This window comes from Phacochoerus africanus, chromosome 8 (assembly GCF_016906955.1).
Source record: "Phacochoerus africanus isolate WHEZ1 chromosome 8, ROS_Pafr_v1, whole genome shotgun sequence".
Classification (NCBI taxonomy): Eukaryota; Metazoa; Chordata; class Mammalia; order Artiodactyla; family Suidae; genus Phacochoerus; species Phacochoerus africanus.
In genome coordinates, this window is record NC_062551.1 from 146,562,368 (window position 1) to 146,577,517 (window position 15,150).

Consider the following 15,150-nt stretch of genomic DNA (forward strand, 5'->3'; position numbering starts at 1 on the left):
TCCTGGAAGTTCTAACTTTATTTATGCTACTTCTCCAAAAGCAGGCATTGAAGAAACAGATTATTAGGGGTGGATTCCAACCCAATATTTGAGGCCTGTTTGCTTTTCTTAAAAGTCAATCTCAGGTTTTAGAGTAGAGCTTAAGAATACATATGATTTTAGATCTCAGGTAGCAATACCAGGTTATTTTAACATCAAAGATTTAGATTTGAAGCTTTGGAGCCAGAAGTAAATGTTCTTTGGAGTTTCCATCGTGGCTCAGCGGTAATGAACCTGACAAGTATCCATGAGGACTCGGGTTTGATCCCTGACCTCACTCAGTGGGTTAAGGATCCAGTGTTGCCATGAGCTGCAGTGTAGATCACAGATGCAGGTCAGATTCTGAGTTGCTGTGGCTGTGGCGTAGGCTGGCAGCTGCAGCTCTGATTCAACCCCTAGGCTGGGAATTTCCATATGCCATGGGTGTGGCCCTAAAAAGAAGGAAAAAAAAAAGAAAGAAAGAAAATAAAGGTAAATTTTTTTTATATCTTAACTTGCTATGTTTATACCTAATGTCCCAAGGTCGGCAAAAGGATCCAGAGTCTGGGGTTTGTTCTGATGGGTGGGAGTACCATGTGATGAGCCAGTTGGGCTGGTGGCAGCTGACTTGCTTCCCATTCCAAAACCTCCTGAAAAAAATAATATGATCATTGAAAATGAGTTTATCGTCTGAGGCTGAATTCTGAAGGTCAGAAATCCAGAGTTCTCGCTCAGCTTGTCTCTAAGGGCAAATTTGGACAGGGTTTGCAAAGACGTTAGACCTTGCTTCCCTCACTTAAGTGAATACTGGCCTGGAACGGGGACAGGGAACAGAGAAGGCATGTCATTTCCTGGCCACCCCTGTAAACTATTATGCTTAGTGTTTACCTTACATGCAATCTGACTTCATTCTTTCCTATGGGATTTGGAATCAGGTCTGAACTCAAGTTCGGCCACTTCCTAGCTGAGTGACCTTTGCATGTTGCTTAACTGCTCTGAGCTTCAATATCTTCTCATTGGTTAACTAAGGAAAGAGCAATTGCTTTAGAAAGTTGCTGTGATAAACATATTGTGTGTGTGTGTGTGTAACTTACACTGTGTCAGGAACACAATCACACTAGATGACTCTCGAGAAATACACTACTAGCCACGAGAAATAGAATTTCATATTACAGACAAATCCAGCCCTAAAAAAAAGTCCTTGGTGAAGAAGGAAAACAATTTAATTTATGTAGCACCTACTGTAGGCCAGAAAATTTCATATAAGTCATTTCACTTAAACTTGTACACCTGTGTGGGATAAGAACTATGAACCCCATTTCACAGATAAGAAAACTGAGGTTCAGACTTGTGAAAAAAATCTAAGAGTTCCTAAGTGGTTGAGTTAGACATATACCTAACTCTATTGTCAAGGCAGACATTTATCAAATGAGACTTAGAAAAGCTAAACAACCTATAACATGCAGCATTATCATGGCATCAAGGCCAATGTGAAAAGCCCTTCCAGAATGTAAGCCTCTAGGAAATTTCTTGGAGGGGCTATTCCACTCTGTAAGTACTCACTTCACCTTGGGTGAGGGACTCTGCTTTAGCAACTGGTTAAATGTACACAAAATTAATCTGCTGACCTTTACCTGGTTTAGTATGCCAATCCCAACCTCCTGCGACATCTGGCTGAATGTTCACAGCAGGTGTACTCGAAGCTGCAAATGGGGAGAAAAAAAAGAATCAGGACAAGATAGCTCAGAATCCTCTTTTCTAGTTCACGCAGGAAAATGCTCCCTCTCTCACGAGGCCTCATGACCTGTCAAGGTCCCAAGCGCGTCATTTCTGCCTCTGAGCTCTCCCCACCTCCTGCAACATGGACAGTTTGTGCCTTCATCTATAGTTACAGGGAGACCACACACTCTTTGTCTCTGTTCCTTCTTTGGTTTACCTTTATTTTACCTCCGTTTCCACACTTTGAATTATAACAGTGCATATCTGTCTCTAATACATTGTGAGTTTCTTTCTTTCTTTTTTTTTTTTTTGTCTTTTTGCCTTTTCTAGGGCCACTCCCGTGGCATATGGAGGTTCCTACGCTAGGGGTCTAATCAGAGCCATAGCCACCAGCCTACACCACAGCCATAGCTAATGCCAGATCTGAGCCACGTCTGCGACCTACACCACAGCTCACGGCAACGCCGGATCCTTAACCCACTGAGCAAGGCCAGGGATCGAACCTGCAACCTCATGGTTCCTAGTCGGATTCGTTAACCACTGAGCCACGACGGGAACTCCCGATTGTGAGTTTCTTGAAGGCAAGAAATAATCTTATTCATCTTTGTGTGTCCCACCTTTACACTTAACACAAATCAGTGGGCAAGTTAAAAAAAAAAAAAAAGTGAAAGGGAACTTAAACTCAGTTGGCCTTAAGGTGGCATTAATAAGTGTATGAGAGGTACAACAACTGAGAACGGAAGGTTCATTTTCTCCTCTGCTGTGACAAGAATGGAGAATGAGGAGTCAATCAGAACATGTACTGGGGACTGACTAGATACCACCCACCATGCTGGTGTCAGGGACGTATCCACTGTCACTCAAAACAAGCTCACAGCGGCTTCAAAATAGATCATTTGGACCCCTCTGAAAGTTACACGTGTAGAATTTAAAAGAAATGTTCAGCTAAAGAGAATCAGTTGTGTTAGAGGAGTGTATACCGGTAGAGTAAATTTTTTCTGCATCTAAAAAATCCGAAGAAGAAATGGGATGCCATGAGAAATAACCTCTTTCTAAGGCTCTTCTAGGTTCAGTTCATAAAATCAATGAGTACAAGGCAAATACTAAACTGACATTGTGAGTAGGATTTAAGATCCAATATAGAACCCACTACCACCACCCAAAGGGTCACCAAAGCACCAAGATTCGCATGACCAAGCCTTACCTTTTCCCGTTTTGTTTGCTTAGTACCAAGACATCGTGCGCCTTCTCATTACTGAGTTAGAACACGCCGCTGGCAGAAATAACAGTTCTTTCCCTTCTGTTTCTCCCTTGTCTTTTTTTCCCTAGCAGCCCATGAAAACTGAGGTGTACATTAGACAATTTTGCTAACATTTGCTGTTGGATTTCCTTTACACTCTGCCCTCAGTCTCATACCCAACTAGGATGCAGAACGACGAATCAGTACTTCAATCTAATTACTAATCCAAACCATAAACCCTTATGACCTCCTACCACATGCAAGGCACCACACCAGGAAACAGAGAACTAGAGGCCACGGTGCCTATCCTCAAGAAACTTAAAATCTGTTGGAGAGAAAGGAGTAAACAATACAAGGGTAATTACCCAATATTTTCAACCTCTATTCTGCCTTTTATTATGGTTACTTATTTAGCTTTCTTCTCAATTGATGCCCCACATGAGTATTCTGCTCAGAGTAGATGTCCAATAAATATTTGTAGTCAATACATATTTGTAGAACTCAAAGGCAATATTCCTTGATTGTCAGAAGAGACTGCTGGTGCCTTGTAGAAACTGGAGGTAGCCCATGTAACCATCCAATCCGACATCTGAGTCTCCCTTGTACATGGAGATGATGCAAGGGACCCACTAACAGTGGAATAAGTCCCTTCTCAGCAAGGATAGTGGAAAATTCTTTCACTCACTAGCATTTTCACTCAGATCAAAATAAAAAGTATACCACAAGGTAGTAAGTCAACCATACTCTCAATAAAATTGGAGAAAAAAAAGAAATGTAGCAACAAGATAAAGGAGCGCTAACTGGCTGAAACTGGGTGCAAAACATCTTCTAACCCGCTCACAAGAAAGAACCTCGTCCAGCACAGCCATGCCAATGTATGAACATCTATACCCATAGGACATAAAAGGTGGTACACATATGAAATCAGTAAATTCAAAGTATTAATGTCAGGAAGATAGATAACCCTATTCACAGCATCATTATGCATCAAAGAGACCTGAATAGAAAAAAAAAGGACTTAATTTATTTTATATTTACTCATTATATGGAAAGACAGACAGATAAAACCTACTGCGTGCCCATAATTCTTCTAGGCACTAGGGAAACATTCATCAACAAAACAAAAACCCTGCCTTTGTGAGCTCCTGTTCTAGTGAGAAGAGATAGACAACAAAAGAATAAAAGACACACAAGAAAATTAAGTATACTGGGAGCTGACAAGGACAATGGAAAAGAAAATGCAAAGTAAGGGCACAGGGGATGGGTTTCCATGTGAATGGAGCAGTCAGAGAAGGTGACAGCTGATCGAAGATCAAAGAAGTGAAGGAATGAGCCATGCTGATGCCTGGGGAAGGGGACAGCCAGTGCAAGAGCGGAGAGACCAGTGTGTCTAGAATGGAGAGCGCAAGAGGGAGAGAACAGCAAAGGAGGTCAAAGCCCTGGTCACAGAGGGCATACCCAGGCCATTTTGAGGACACTGGCTTTCATGCTGCGTGAAACAGAGTCATTGTGAGCACAGCAATGACGTAACCTACATTTTAAATACTTTGTGAACAAAAACATCAGCTTTAGGGAGTTCTGACTGTAGCTCAGTGGGTTAAGAATCTGACTTTTATCCATGAGGATGCAGGTTCGATCCCAGGCCTCACTCAGTGGGTTAAGGATCCAGCATTGCTGTGCGCTGTGGTGTAGGTCACAGACATGGCTTGGATCTGGTGCTGCTGCGGCTGTGGTGTAGGCTGTTGGCAGCTGCAGCTCCGATTTGACCCCTAGTCTGGGAAGTTTCATACGCCACAGGTGTGGCCATAAAAAGGAAAAAGAAAAAACAAACAAACAAACAAACAAATACGTGGGCTTTAACCCATCTCTCTGCATCTTTCCTCGCAGGGTAGTCAATTTCCAATCAGGAGATTCTTTTCAGTGGGCACTAGTCAAGGATCAGCAGTGAATTTCTTATATGCTGTCCTGTGAACCACTCCAATAGTTTGAGATTTAAGACCAATAGGAAGTCAACCATAAAGGCTGTTCCTGGACTGCTTTCTCATTTTCAATCATTGCAGTTTGACCAGTGTTGCACAATTCATCTTCCTTTTGCATGTGCATGGCTTCCGTGAAGTCAAGCTTATGACTGGACTGCATTCTCCAGGGTGGCTCAGGGTGCCTTCCCTAGTAAGTACATTGTCCTCAACATTGAGTGGAGGCCAATGGGGTTCAATATCCTTCCATATCAGGAATGAGCTTCGGTTCTCTAGCCTAAAGCCATCTGTCTTTCACTGAAGAGCTTCAGATTTTGTTTGTTTTTCTTTTCTGCAACCTACACCGAAGTTTGCGGCAACACTGGATCCTTAACCCACTGAGCACAGCCAGGGATCAAACATGCATCCTCATGGATACCATGTCGGGTTCTTATCCACTGAGCCACAACAGGAACTCTAAGAGCTTTAGTTTAAATCAGTGTTACCTAAGTGATAGCTTTTTGCTCTTACAAATTTTCTTTTTTTCTTAGGGGGGCACCTGAAGCACATAGAGGTTCCCAGGCTTGGGGGTTGAATTCGAGTTGTAGCCGCTGGCCTATACCACAGCCAGATCCAAGCTGCATCTGTGACCTACACCACAGCTCACAGCAACGCTGGATCTTTAACCCACTGAGCGAGGCTAGGGAGCAAACCTGCAACCTCATGGATGCTAGTCAGTTTCATTTCCGCTGAGCCACGATGGGAACTCCTGCTCTTACTAATGGATGTGACTATGATTCTTTCTATAAAACCCAATTCTCTAACATAGAAATATAACGTGGGCCATGTATAACTTAAAATTTTTCTAGGATTCATGTTAAAGTAAAAAGACACTGGTAAAATTAATTTTAATAAAATATTTTATTTAACTCAATATACTCAAAATAGTATATTAAGTGACCAATATAACAAATATTAATGAGATATTTTACACTCTTTTTTTGTATGAAGTTTTGAAATCTGGCATGTACTTTATGCTTAGAGTGCATTTCCAGTCAGAATGGCCACATTTCAGGTACTCAATAGCCACATGTGGCTAGTGGCTTCATATTAGATAGAACTAGCATAATGTATCAGAATATTGTATTCTAAACTGTTCTGTGGAATATCAATTTTGTAGAATGCTCATCATATCAGATTTTATTAATTTATTAAGACTTTTTCACTTTTCAAAGACTTCAATGAGTATGTATCATTCAATCAACTAAAAGTGGCAAGTTTTGTCTTTTTTCACTGTATATAAAATAAGGTAATGTCCTACAATCGGTGGTGCCCTATAATTCTGTGCATGCAGCTCTGACGCAAGGAAAAAAAAATTCCATAGTCAAATTAAATTTTAGGAAAGCTGCGTAAAACAAAATTAAGCAGGCTTCTTTACTATAGAATATCCCAGAAGTTTTAATACGTTAATGTGAATTTCCAAAAGAGAGACACATCATGTGGCTTTTCCAAAAAACAAACAAAAAAATCCCAAAACCACCTACAGGATGCTTACATAGCTGAGCACCTACTGATATCTTGTGGAAAACCATGTAGCACTGAACACAACATAAAATACTTCCTTACCATGCACTGTAGGTGAAGGACTTCTCGTGGGCTGAAGAAATGGGTCACTGGATGCACTGCCTGTGTTCAGAAAAGAACCCAGCAAATCTTGACCGGATGGCTTAGAAGGTCCTCCAAAGGGGTCAAACGCTGCCCCTAAACAACAGGAAACAGGTGTTTCTTTGTCTTATAAGTTTGTTCATTCAATAAATATTGACAAGCTGTCACCTTTACAAGGCCCAAGGCCAAATACTTGAAATGTCAGGATGATGTCTGCCTTTCGGGGCTGCTCCATGGGCCCATCCTATCCTTTTTTTGGGGGGGTCTTTTCGCTGTTTCTTGGGCCGCTCCTGTGGCATATGGAGGTTCCCAGGCTAGGGGTCGAATCGGAGCTGTAGCCACCGGCCTACGCCAGAGCCACAGCAACGCGGGATCCGAGCCGCATCTGCAACCTACACCACAGCTCACGGCAACGCCGGATCGTTAACCCACTGAGCAAGGGCAGGGACCGAACCCGCAACCTCATGGTTCCTAGTAGGATTCGTTAACCACTGCGCCACCATGGGAACTCCCTATCCTTTGTTTTTAGGGCCACACCTGCAGCATGTGGATGTTCCCAGGCTAGGGGTTGAACTGGAACTGCTGGAACTGCTGGAACTGCTGCCAGCCTATACCACAGCGACAGCAACGCAGGATCCAAGTCACGTCTTGGACCTACACCATAGCTTAGAGCAACACCGGATCCTTAATCCACTGAGCAAAGCCAGGGATCAAACATCCTCATGGATACCAGTTGGGTTCATAACCTGCTGAGCCACAATGGGAACTCTACCTATCCTATCCTTAATAATTCCTCCAGGGTTAAAAATGGAGCCCAAGGATAATCTCTTTGTGGACAAAGGAGAACTCTGATTTACCTGTTGGCTGAACCATAAACATAGGCCTTTGGCTATCTTAATAAACATGAAATAAGTCAGGCAAGCTTACGGACTAATAGATGAATGATGAAACCATGCCTTCACCATGGGAGATGCTCAATGAATGAATTGTGCTCATATTCAGTGAATTAGTGAACAAATACCAGGCAGGGGACTCTGTTGTTAAGGCTAACAATAGAAAACCTCGCTGTCCAGATTTTGTTTAGTTTTGATTGTGTTTTTAGTGGTCTCTGGCTCATTGAAGTTAAAAAGAGAAGAAAACGAGTGTGACAAAGCCTGAGCTCTCATTCCACTTTATGTCCTATGAAACTAAAATGTTTCCAAAACATTGCCTGTCAACCACTTGCTAGAAACTAGATGCAGATGTAGTGAAATGAGAAGTGTGTGCACGAACCAGACTAGAACAAAGTAGGCAGAGCTGAGGATTCCAGCAACAATTGCATAACATGAATATTGTATCATTTCTCTAGGGTTCACAGTGCCTTGCTCAAAGAATCAGCTGATCTTTAATATCTCTAACATCTTGCTGTCAGAGCCGTATTATCTTCATTCTGTAGACAACGAAACTGAGATTCAGAGAGCAAAGTTTCTTGGCCAATATTAAGTAAATAATAAGGCTGGACTCATGCTCAAATTTTCTGACACCAAATTCCAGGAATTACCCAAAGGCATCTTCCAGGCGTGGAATGAATGTGATGAAAAATCACTCGGAGCAGCGTGTATTTAACTGGCCTTTAATTTCTCATTATTGGACAAGGGACAAAATTCCCCTTAGCTCCCTGTAGTAAGATGTCAAGCTAATGGGCTGACTGCTTCCTGGAGTGGGAGTGACCTATTTTAGGATGAGATAACTAGAATCAAACAAGTTCATGAATAAATCCCATTATCAAAACCCAGGTAGGATATACAATTTAATATGTGTTTGGCATAATGCTATCCCAACTTCTGCTGGGCAGCAGATTAGCCTTGTGTAGCAGCAATGAGTCATCATCTGTCAGGGACTCTGTTACATGATTTATATCCCTTACCTCATTTGATATTCACAAAACTTTATCTCTTCTATAAGATGAAAATACTGAGATTTATAGAGTAACTGTAAGAAGACACTGGGTAAATCCCTCTTTACCTAAGGCTTTTGTTTCATTTTGTTTGTTTAGGGCTGCACCTGCAGAATATGGACATTTCCGGTCCAGGTGTCAAATGAGAGCTACAGCTGCCAGCCTATATCACAGCCACAGCAACGCCAGATCCAAGCCATGTCTGCAACCCATATCACAGTTCACAGCAACACCAGATCCTTAACCCACTGAGCGAGGCCAGGAATCGAACCCACATCCTCATGGATACTAGTCGGGTTCGTTACCACTAAGCCACGACGGGAACTCCCTTATCTATACCTAAGTTTGAGGTCAACAGTAGAGGATGCTAAAACCTTCTATTACTTGGTACACTTTTAATAGCAACATGAGTTAAATTAGCAGCATTCTCCAATAACTGAAAGTAAACTTCCCAACACGAGAGCTCAAAGTGGAGTCTTTACAACAATGCTGATAGATAAGTATTACCCCAATTTTACGACTAAGAAGGCTGAGATTTTCCAATAAGGCTACACAGCTGGCATTCTACTTCTTCTTGGAGGACAGAATACTTGAGTTCCAGCTCTCAGGTGGCACTAAGCAGTTGTGTATCCTCGGACAAGTCAATCAGTATATCTAGGTCTCAACTTCATTGCCTATAACTTGAAGCACAGATTGAACCAATGTCTGAAAGGCCGCCACAAGCTCTGACACTGGAACACAACCACCTGCCTGGGACTATGACGAGGTCACTGAAAGTTACACAAGGTGCATGGTTTTAAAATGTGACCATCAGAGTTCCCATTGTGGCGCAGCAGAAATGAATCCGACTAGGAACCATGAGGTTGTGGATTCACTCCCGGGCCTCATTCAGTGGGTTAAGGATCCAGCATTGCCATGAGCTGTGGTGTAGGTCGCAGACACGGCTTGGATCTGGCGTTGCTGTGGCTGTGGTGTAGGCCAGCAGCTGTAGCTCCGATTAGACCCCTAGCCTGGGAACCTCCATATGCTGTGGGTGCAGCCCTAAAAGGACAAAAAGATGAAAAGAAAAGAAAAGAAAAGAAAAGGTGACCGTCAAATACTACACTATCTTGATCTTGGGGACTTTTTTTCCTCACAGAGCTTCTGTTCACTTTGGTGAGTAAGAACCGCTGAAGTATAAAGGAAACAGCCTGGGATTCAGGGTGCCATCACTCTGGCTCCATCAATGATCAGGGTAGCAGCCTGAGACTTAGCACCTACAGTCCAGGATTCTGAAATTCATTCATATAAAGAATGTAAGCAGTGAGGTCCCACCATATAGCACAGGAAACTACATATAATCTCTTGGGATACAACATGATGGAAGATAGCATGAGGAAAAGAATGTGTGTGTGTGTATATATATATATGTGTGTGTGTGAATGACTGGGTCACTATGCTGTACAGCAGAAATTGGCAAAACACTGTAAATCAATGACACTTTAACAAATTAAAAAATGCCTCCAGTTGAACAACCATAATTCAAGACCATCCCCAAGCCTTCTGAGAACACCAAGGATGAGTCTGCGAAAGAAAGTTTCTAAAGGTTATCACATGCCTGGAGAGTTGAGACATTCCTCTTTCCTCTTCCTAAGAGGATGCCATCTTGGTTACTGGCGACAGTAACGAGGGCAGCTGGTTCTTTAGAGGCTATAAGGGACCTCTGCTTTACCCAACTCCACTGTCTTGTAAATGTCAAAAAAAAAAAAAAAAACTGTGGATGACAAGTCACAGAAAGGGTGACTTGTCTGCGGCAATGAGCAGAGTGAAGTGGACTGAACCTCTTGGGCTGAAACTCTTTAGCTGGCACTAACTGTTCTGCTCTACCAGCTGTGCTGCTGGCAAAAGTCCCTTAAATATACGGAGAAGTAACCACGTACTTCTCTGTTCAAAGTGTACTTGGAAAACTACAATTCCAGGAAGGCATTACAGGAAAACCAAGGGCAACTGCTGGAGCCAAATGGTCTAGTTTTGGACCCTGGCCCCATCAATTTCTAGCTGTATAAAAACATGCTACTAATTTGACCCTAAGCTTCTATTTCCTCAGTTATCAAATGGAGATAATAACAACTCATATTTATTGTGTTTTTATAAAGACTAAATTCATGGCTCCAGTTAAATTCTAGGTTTGGCAAACAGTGAGTACCCTACAAATAGTAGCCATTTTTATTAATAATAACTCATCGACCTGCACCTCCAAGCAGAAATAACTGAAGCAGTGCAGGGATTAAAGCCCTGAAAAAAAAATTTAAATAAAGTAAGGGTGAGGCGCTCCAGTATTCCCTCTCAGACTGGCCTATCAAAATGGACAATATTTCTATTTCCTCTTGGGGTCCCTATTTATTTATTTTTTGTCTTTCTGCCATTTCTTGGGCCGCTCCCGCGCATAAGGAGGTTCCCAGGCTAGGGGTCTAATCGGAGCAGTAGCCGCCAGCCTACGCCTGAGCCACAGCAACGCGGGATCCGAGCCGCGTCTGCAACCTACAACCACAGCTCACGGCAACGCCAGATCGTTAACCCACTGAGCAAGGGCAGGGACCGAACCCGCAACCTCATGGTTCCTAGTCGGATTCATTAGCCACTGCACCACGACGGGAACTCCCCTTGGGGTCCCCATTTAAATGAAGATATAGACCTTTCGGGGACTTTCAGGGAGATCAGGAAAAAATCCAGATTATTATTAGGAAAGTTCGATTCCACCTGCTTGGCCCCAAAGCTATAACTCAACCCTGAGAGGTAAGCGCAACAGGGAAAAAATTACCTTCTCCGGCTCTTAGAGTTGGAGATGCGGAGGTGGAGGTGGCCGACCGGCGTGGGGTCGACTGGGTGGACGTCGGTCCGCTCGGATGAAACACGTCTTCCATCCCCGACGGGCCCGCCTGAACGGGACCGGCCGCGCCTCCACCCCCAAACAGGTCACTGAGAAGTTCGGAGTTGGTGGGCGGAGCCGCCGCCGAAGAGAAGTTCTTACTCACTGCAGACCCTTCCAGACCCAGAAGGTCCACATCCTCAGGGGGCGGAGGGGCTGCTGGCTCCTGATGCTTTTTGCTGGGCTTTCTGGCTCCGTGAGCTTTGTCGCCATTGGCATTGCCATGCGGACTGGACAGCGTCAGAAGTTCATCATCCGACTGCTCACTTTCCTGATTCACTAGGGCAGCGTGGTCCTCCTCGCAGAAGGATTTCTCCGATTTCTGATCTAAGGAAGACCAGTATGCCAGGACACAGTTAGTGAGACACCAAAAACGTCTGCCTTTTGTTAGCATCTATGCACATAACTTCAGAAAGAGAGAAGGAGCAGCCTGAAAAAAAAAAAAAAAAAAAAAAAAAAACCCCAGTGCTTTTAGACCCTTAGCAATGAAACACAGGAGGTATTTCACCTTACACGGCCACTACTGTCTGTCAAGCATCTGAGAGGCAGTGTAGCATGGGGTGAAAAGCACAACCTCTAGAGGCAGCCGGAGTTTGAATCCCTTCTCCAATACTTACTGGCTCCGTCACATGGAGAAAGTTACTTTACTTCTCTGTGCCTTGGTTTTCTCCACAGCGAGATGGGGAAAAAAATCAATAGAACCTAGCTCACGTGAATATTGCGAAAATTACATAAGATGATAGATGGAACGTGCTCATATCAACAGTAAGTAGACTTAAGTGGTTTTTATTTTATTCTTTTTTCTTTCACAGCCACCCCTGCGGCATTTAGAGGTTCCCAGGCTAGGGGTCAAATCTGAGCGGCATCTGCCAGCCTATGCCACAGCCACAGCAATGCCAGATCCGAGCTGTGTCTGTGACTACACCGCACATCGAGGCAACACAGGATCCTCATCCCACTGATCGAGGCCAGGAATCGAACTTAAATTGTCACAGAGACAATGTCAGGTTCTTAACCCCCTGAGCTGCAAGGGAATTCCTTTTTTCTTTTTTTTTTTTTTTTTTTTGATCTTCTTTTTCCCAGCACTACACGAGGTGCTTTGGGAAAAAAAACCCATTATTTCCTAGTCCTTTGCTGCCTTCCTTCACTGTCTTTTTCTTCTCCATATGCCCTGCAGCCAAAAGCAAGGCCTTTCTCCCATAGTCTAGAGCAGTAGCAAACTCCACACCTAATAAGGGAATAGAGGAATGGCTCTGCTTAGCCTGGTCCTTACGCCAACCAACCGGGGAGAAGATACTTTCTGCATAAAATGGGCAGCAAGATAGAGGCCTCATCTGGTCCAGGAGTAGAGAGGCTGGTGAGTGACTTTCCAGGCCCTCTCAGAGAGAGGTCTCAATATGGAACTTGGTTATTTACTGTCAAGGAGACCCACATTCCAAACCGAATGCAGATCCACATCCCTCATCCCCAACTCCGAAAGGCAAAAAGCTATAAAGAGGAAAGGTTTCCCCAAGCGTGGCACAAACTCAGTGGGAAAAAAAAATCCGACTGGAAATGATGAGAAAGTATTTAGATTTCATTGATTTCACTCGAGGTTATGTTTCACTGCAGACATTCTAACATGTTTGATTAGATGTTTCTGAGATGCCACCGTGGGGGCTAAGTGATACGCAGTTTGTGCACCAATTTGCCTTTCTAACGTGCAAAAAAAATCTGCACTCCTAAACCCATCTGGGTCCGTGGGGTTTATCTGAATAAAAAACTGTGCAGTTGTGCCAAAAACCTATTTCTTAGCCTGATAAGAATGATTTCTAAATTATTCACTAAAACAGCAATGGAAAGTAAAAGTGAAGTTCGATTAAAAGTTATGTGAGGGACTTCCCATTGTGGCACAGAGGAAATGAATCCAACTGGGAACCATGAGGTTGTGGGTTTGATCCCTGGCCTCACTCAGTGGGTGAAGGATCTGGTGCTGCTGTGAGCTGTAGTGTAGGTAGCAGACGTGGCTCAGATCCCGTGTTGCTGTGGCTGTGGCGGAGGCTGGCAGCTGTAGCTCCGATTCAACCTCTAGCCTGGGAACCTCTATATGCCATGAGTACAGCCCTAAAAAGAAAAAAGAAAAAAAAAAAAGTTACATAAGGAAGAAAGATAGATGAAGGGGAAGCCAAGAGGGGGCTGGGAAATCCAGAATTCACCGGGTTTTCCAATATTTTTAAATGTTTTTGATCCCATTTCTCAGTAGATGATTCTGAAAATAAGTCTATCAATTCAAAGGAATTCCATAAACAATTTTTCTACCAAACACGGAAAACGCCGAGTAGGCAATGGGAACATTGTCTTATGTTTATACAACAAAGGAGGGTCAAGCAAGAGGATTTTAAGCACACCATCACCCCAGCCAGTTTCCTACTCTCTTCTTAGAGGAAGTCCTTACTATGGAAGTCTACAATGAACCTTGCAGTTAACCTCAGCAAACTCTAAAGCAAGGATGGCAAATGGGTACCGATCAGGACACCAGTGCCAGCTACTGATGGGAGCAGTCTGAAGTGACATGTGGGGAAAAGATTCTAAACGCAGCTCCAGGTTTGGCAGAAAAGGATGCTGTGTTTGAGCCCTATTTCTGCCACAGCAGTCAAAGCAAGTAGCAGATGTGGCGTAGGCTTGTAGCTACAGCTCCGATTCGACCCTTAGCCTGGGAACTTCCATATGCCATGAGTGCGGCCCTAAAAAGACAAAAAAAAAAAAAATTAAGTAGCAGAGATATGCAGACAAAGTGTTTGCCTTCCCTGCACCAGGGAGAGCTCAGCTCTTCCTTGCTAATGGTTAAAGCCCTGCTGTGGTGGTGGGGAAGGACGGGAATGCCAGGTTTTCTATTTTTAGAGTATTTAGTTAATGGCAGGAAATTGAGTCCTTTGTTAATTTCTTTGTGCACCAACAGTGTAAAGGGAGATCCTAGAAAATACCACAATTATTCATAAACCCAGGAAAGATGTGATCCAAAATACTGCCTAGACAGGAAAGGTTGGGTTAACCTAAAGATGACTCAGTCTAAGAGCATCCATGAAGCTGAAAGTGACTCCAAGGAATAATCATCTTTAGAAAAGAATCATGCAACTTAACCATCAACCATGTAACTTAAAAAAAATGCTTGGAAGTACCTTGCCAACACAGAGTGGAAAAGAAGCCACCCTGCCCAAAATGTCTGGGGTTGTCTGGAGGAATATCTATTGGAGCCTGTCCTGCAAAAGACAAAAGACATCAATGAAACACAGGAAAGAAACAAGTCAATGTTATAAATAACACAGAGGCTTCATCCTGGAAACAAAACCACCAGGTTACTCATACCTCCTAAGACCAGAGTATCTTGGTGCTCCTGGTGAGAAGAGAAGAGGATGCTGGGGTTGACATCTTTCGTGCAGTAATGTTCCCACGGTGGGGTTAGGTCTATCATTTTGTCGTGGGGCTGTAGTTCTACATCCAGAGTCACCTGAAATAGCTGAGGATATTTTTCTGGCACATCACATGCATCCAACTCAGGCCTAAACAGGGATTGAAAAGAATAAGATCAGTGAAAAACAGTGGAATGGGTCCAATGTTCAGCACGGAAATGCTTGAAGGCTGGTTTGTGGGTTAACTCTCAAACTCATTTCTATGGAAAAAGCAACCATTCGCCTGATATGAGACTTTACTTTTCTGAGCCTTGGTTTCC

General features: G+C 43.4%; 1 protein-coding gene across 2 annotated transcripts in view; it reads right to left on the minus strand.

The window, feature by feature from the left end:
• The window catches only part of DNAJC6 (DnaJ heat shock protein family (Hsp40) member C6), a 167,126-nt gene that overhangs the window by 15,461 nt on the left and 136,515 nt on the right, over positions 1–15,150 (minus strand). For both annotated transcript variants that reach the window (XM_047788760.1, XM_047788761.1), the window contains exons 10-15: positions 14,787–14,980; positions 14,600–14,680; positions 11,334–11,768; positions 6,559–6,693; positions 1,653–1,721; positions 549–668 (exon numbers count right to left, since the gene is read on the minus strand). In XM_047788760.1, the coding sequence (XP_047644716.1) occupies positions 549–668; positions 1,653–1,721; positions 6,559–6,693; positions 11,334–11,768; positions 14,600–14,680; positions 14,787–14,980 (1,034 nt within the window). The remainder of the gene's footprint in view (positions 1–548; positions 669–1,652; positions 1,722–6,558; positions 6,694–11,333; positions 11,769–14,599; positions 14,681–14,786; positions 14,981–15,150) is intronic.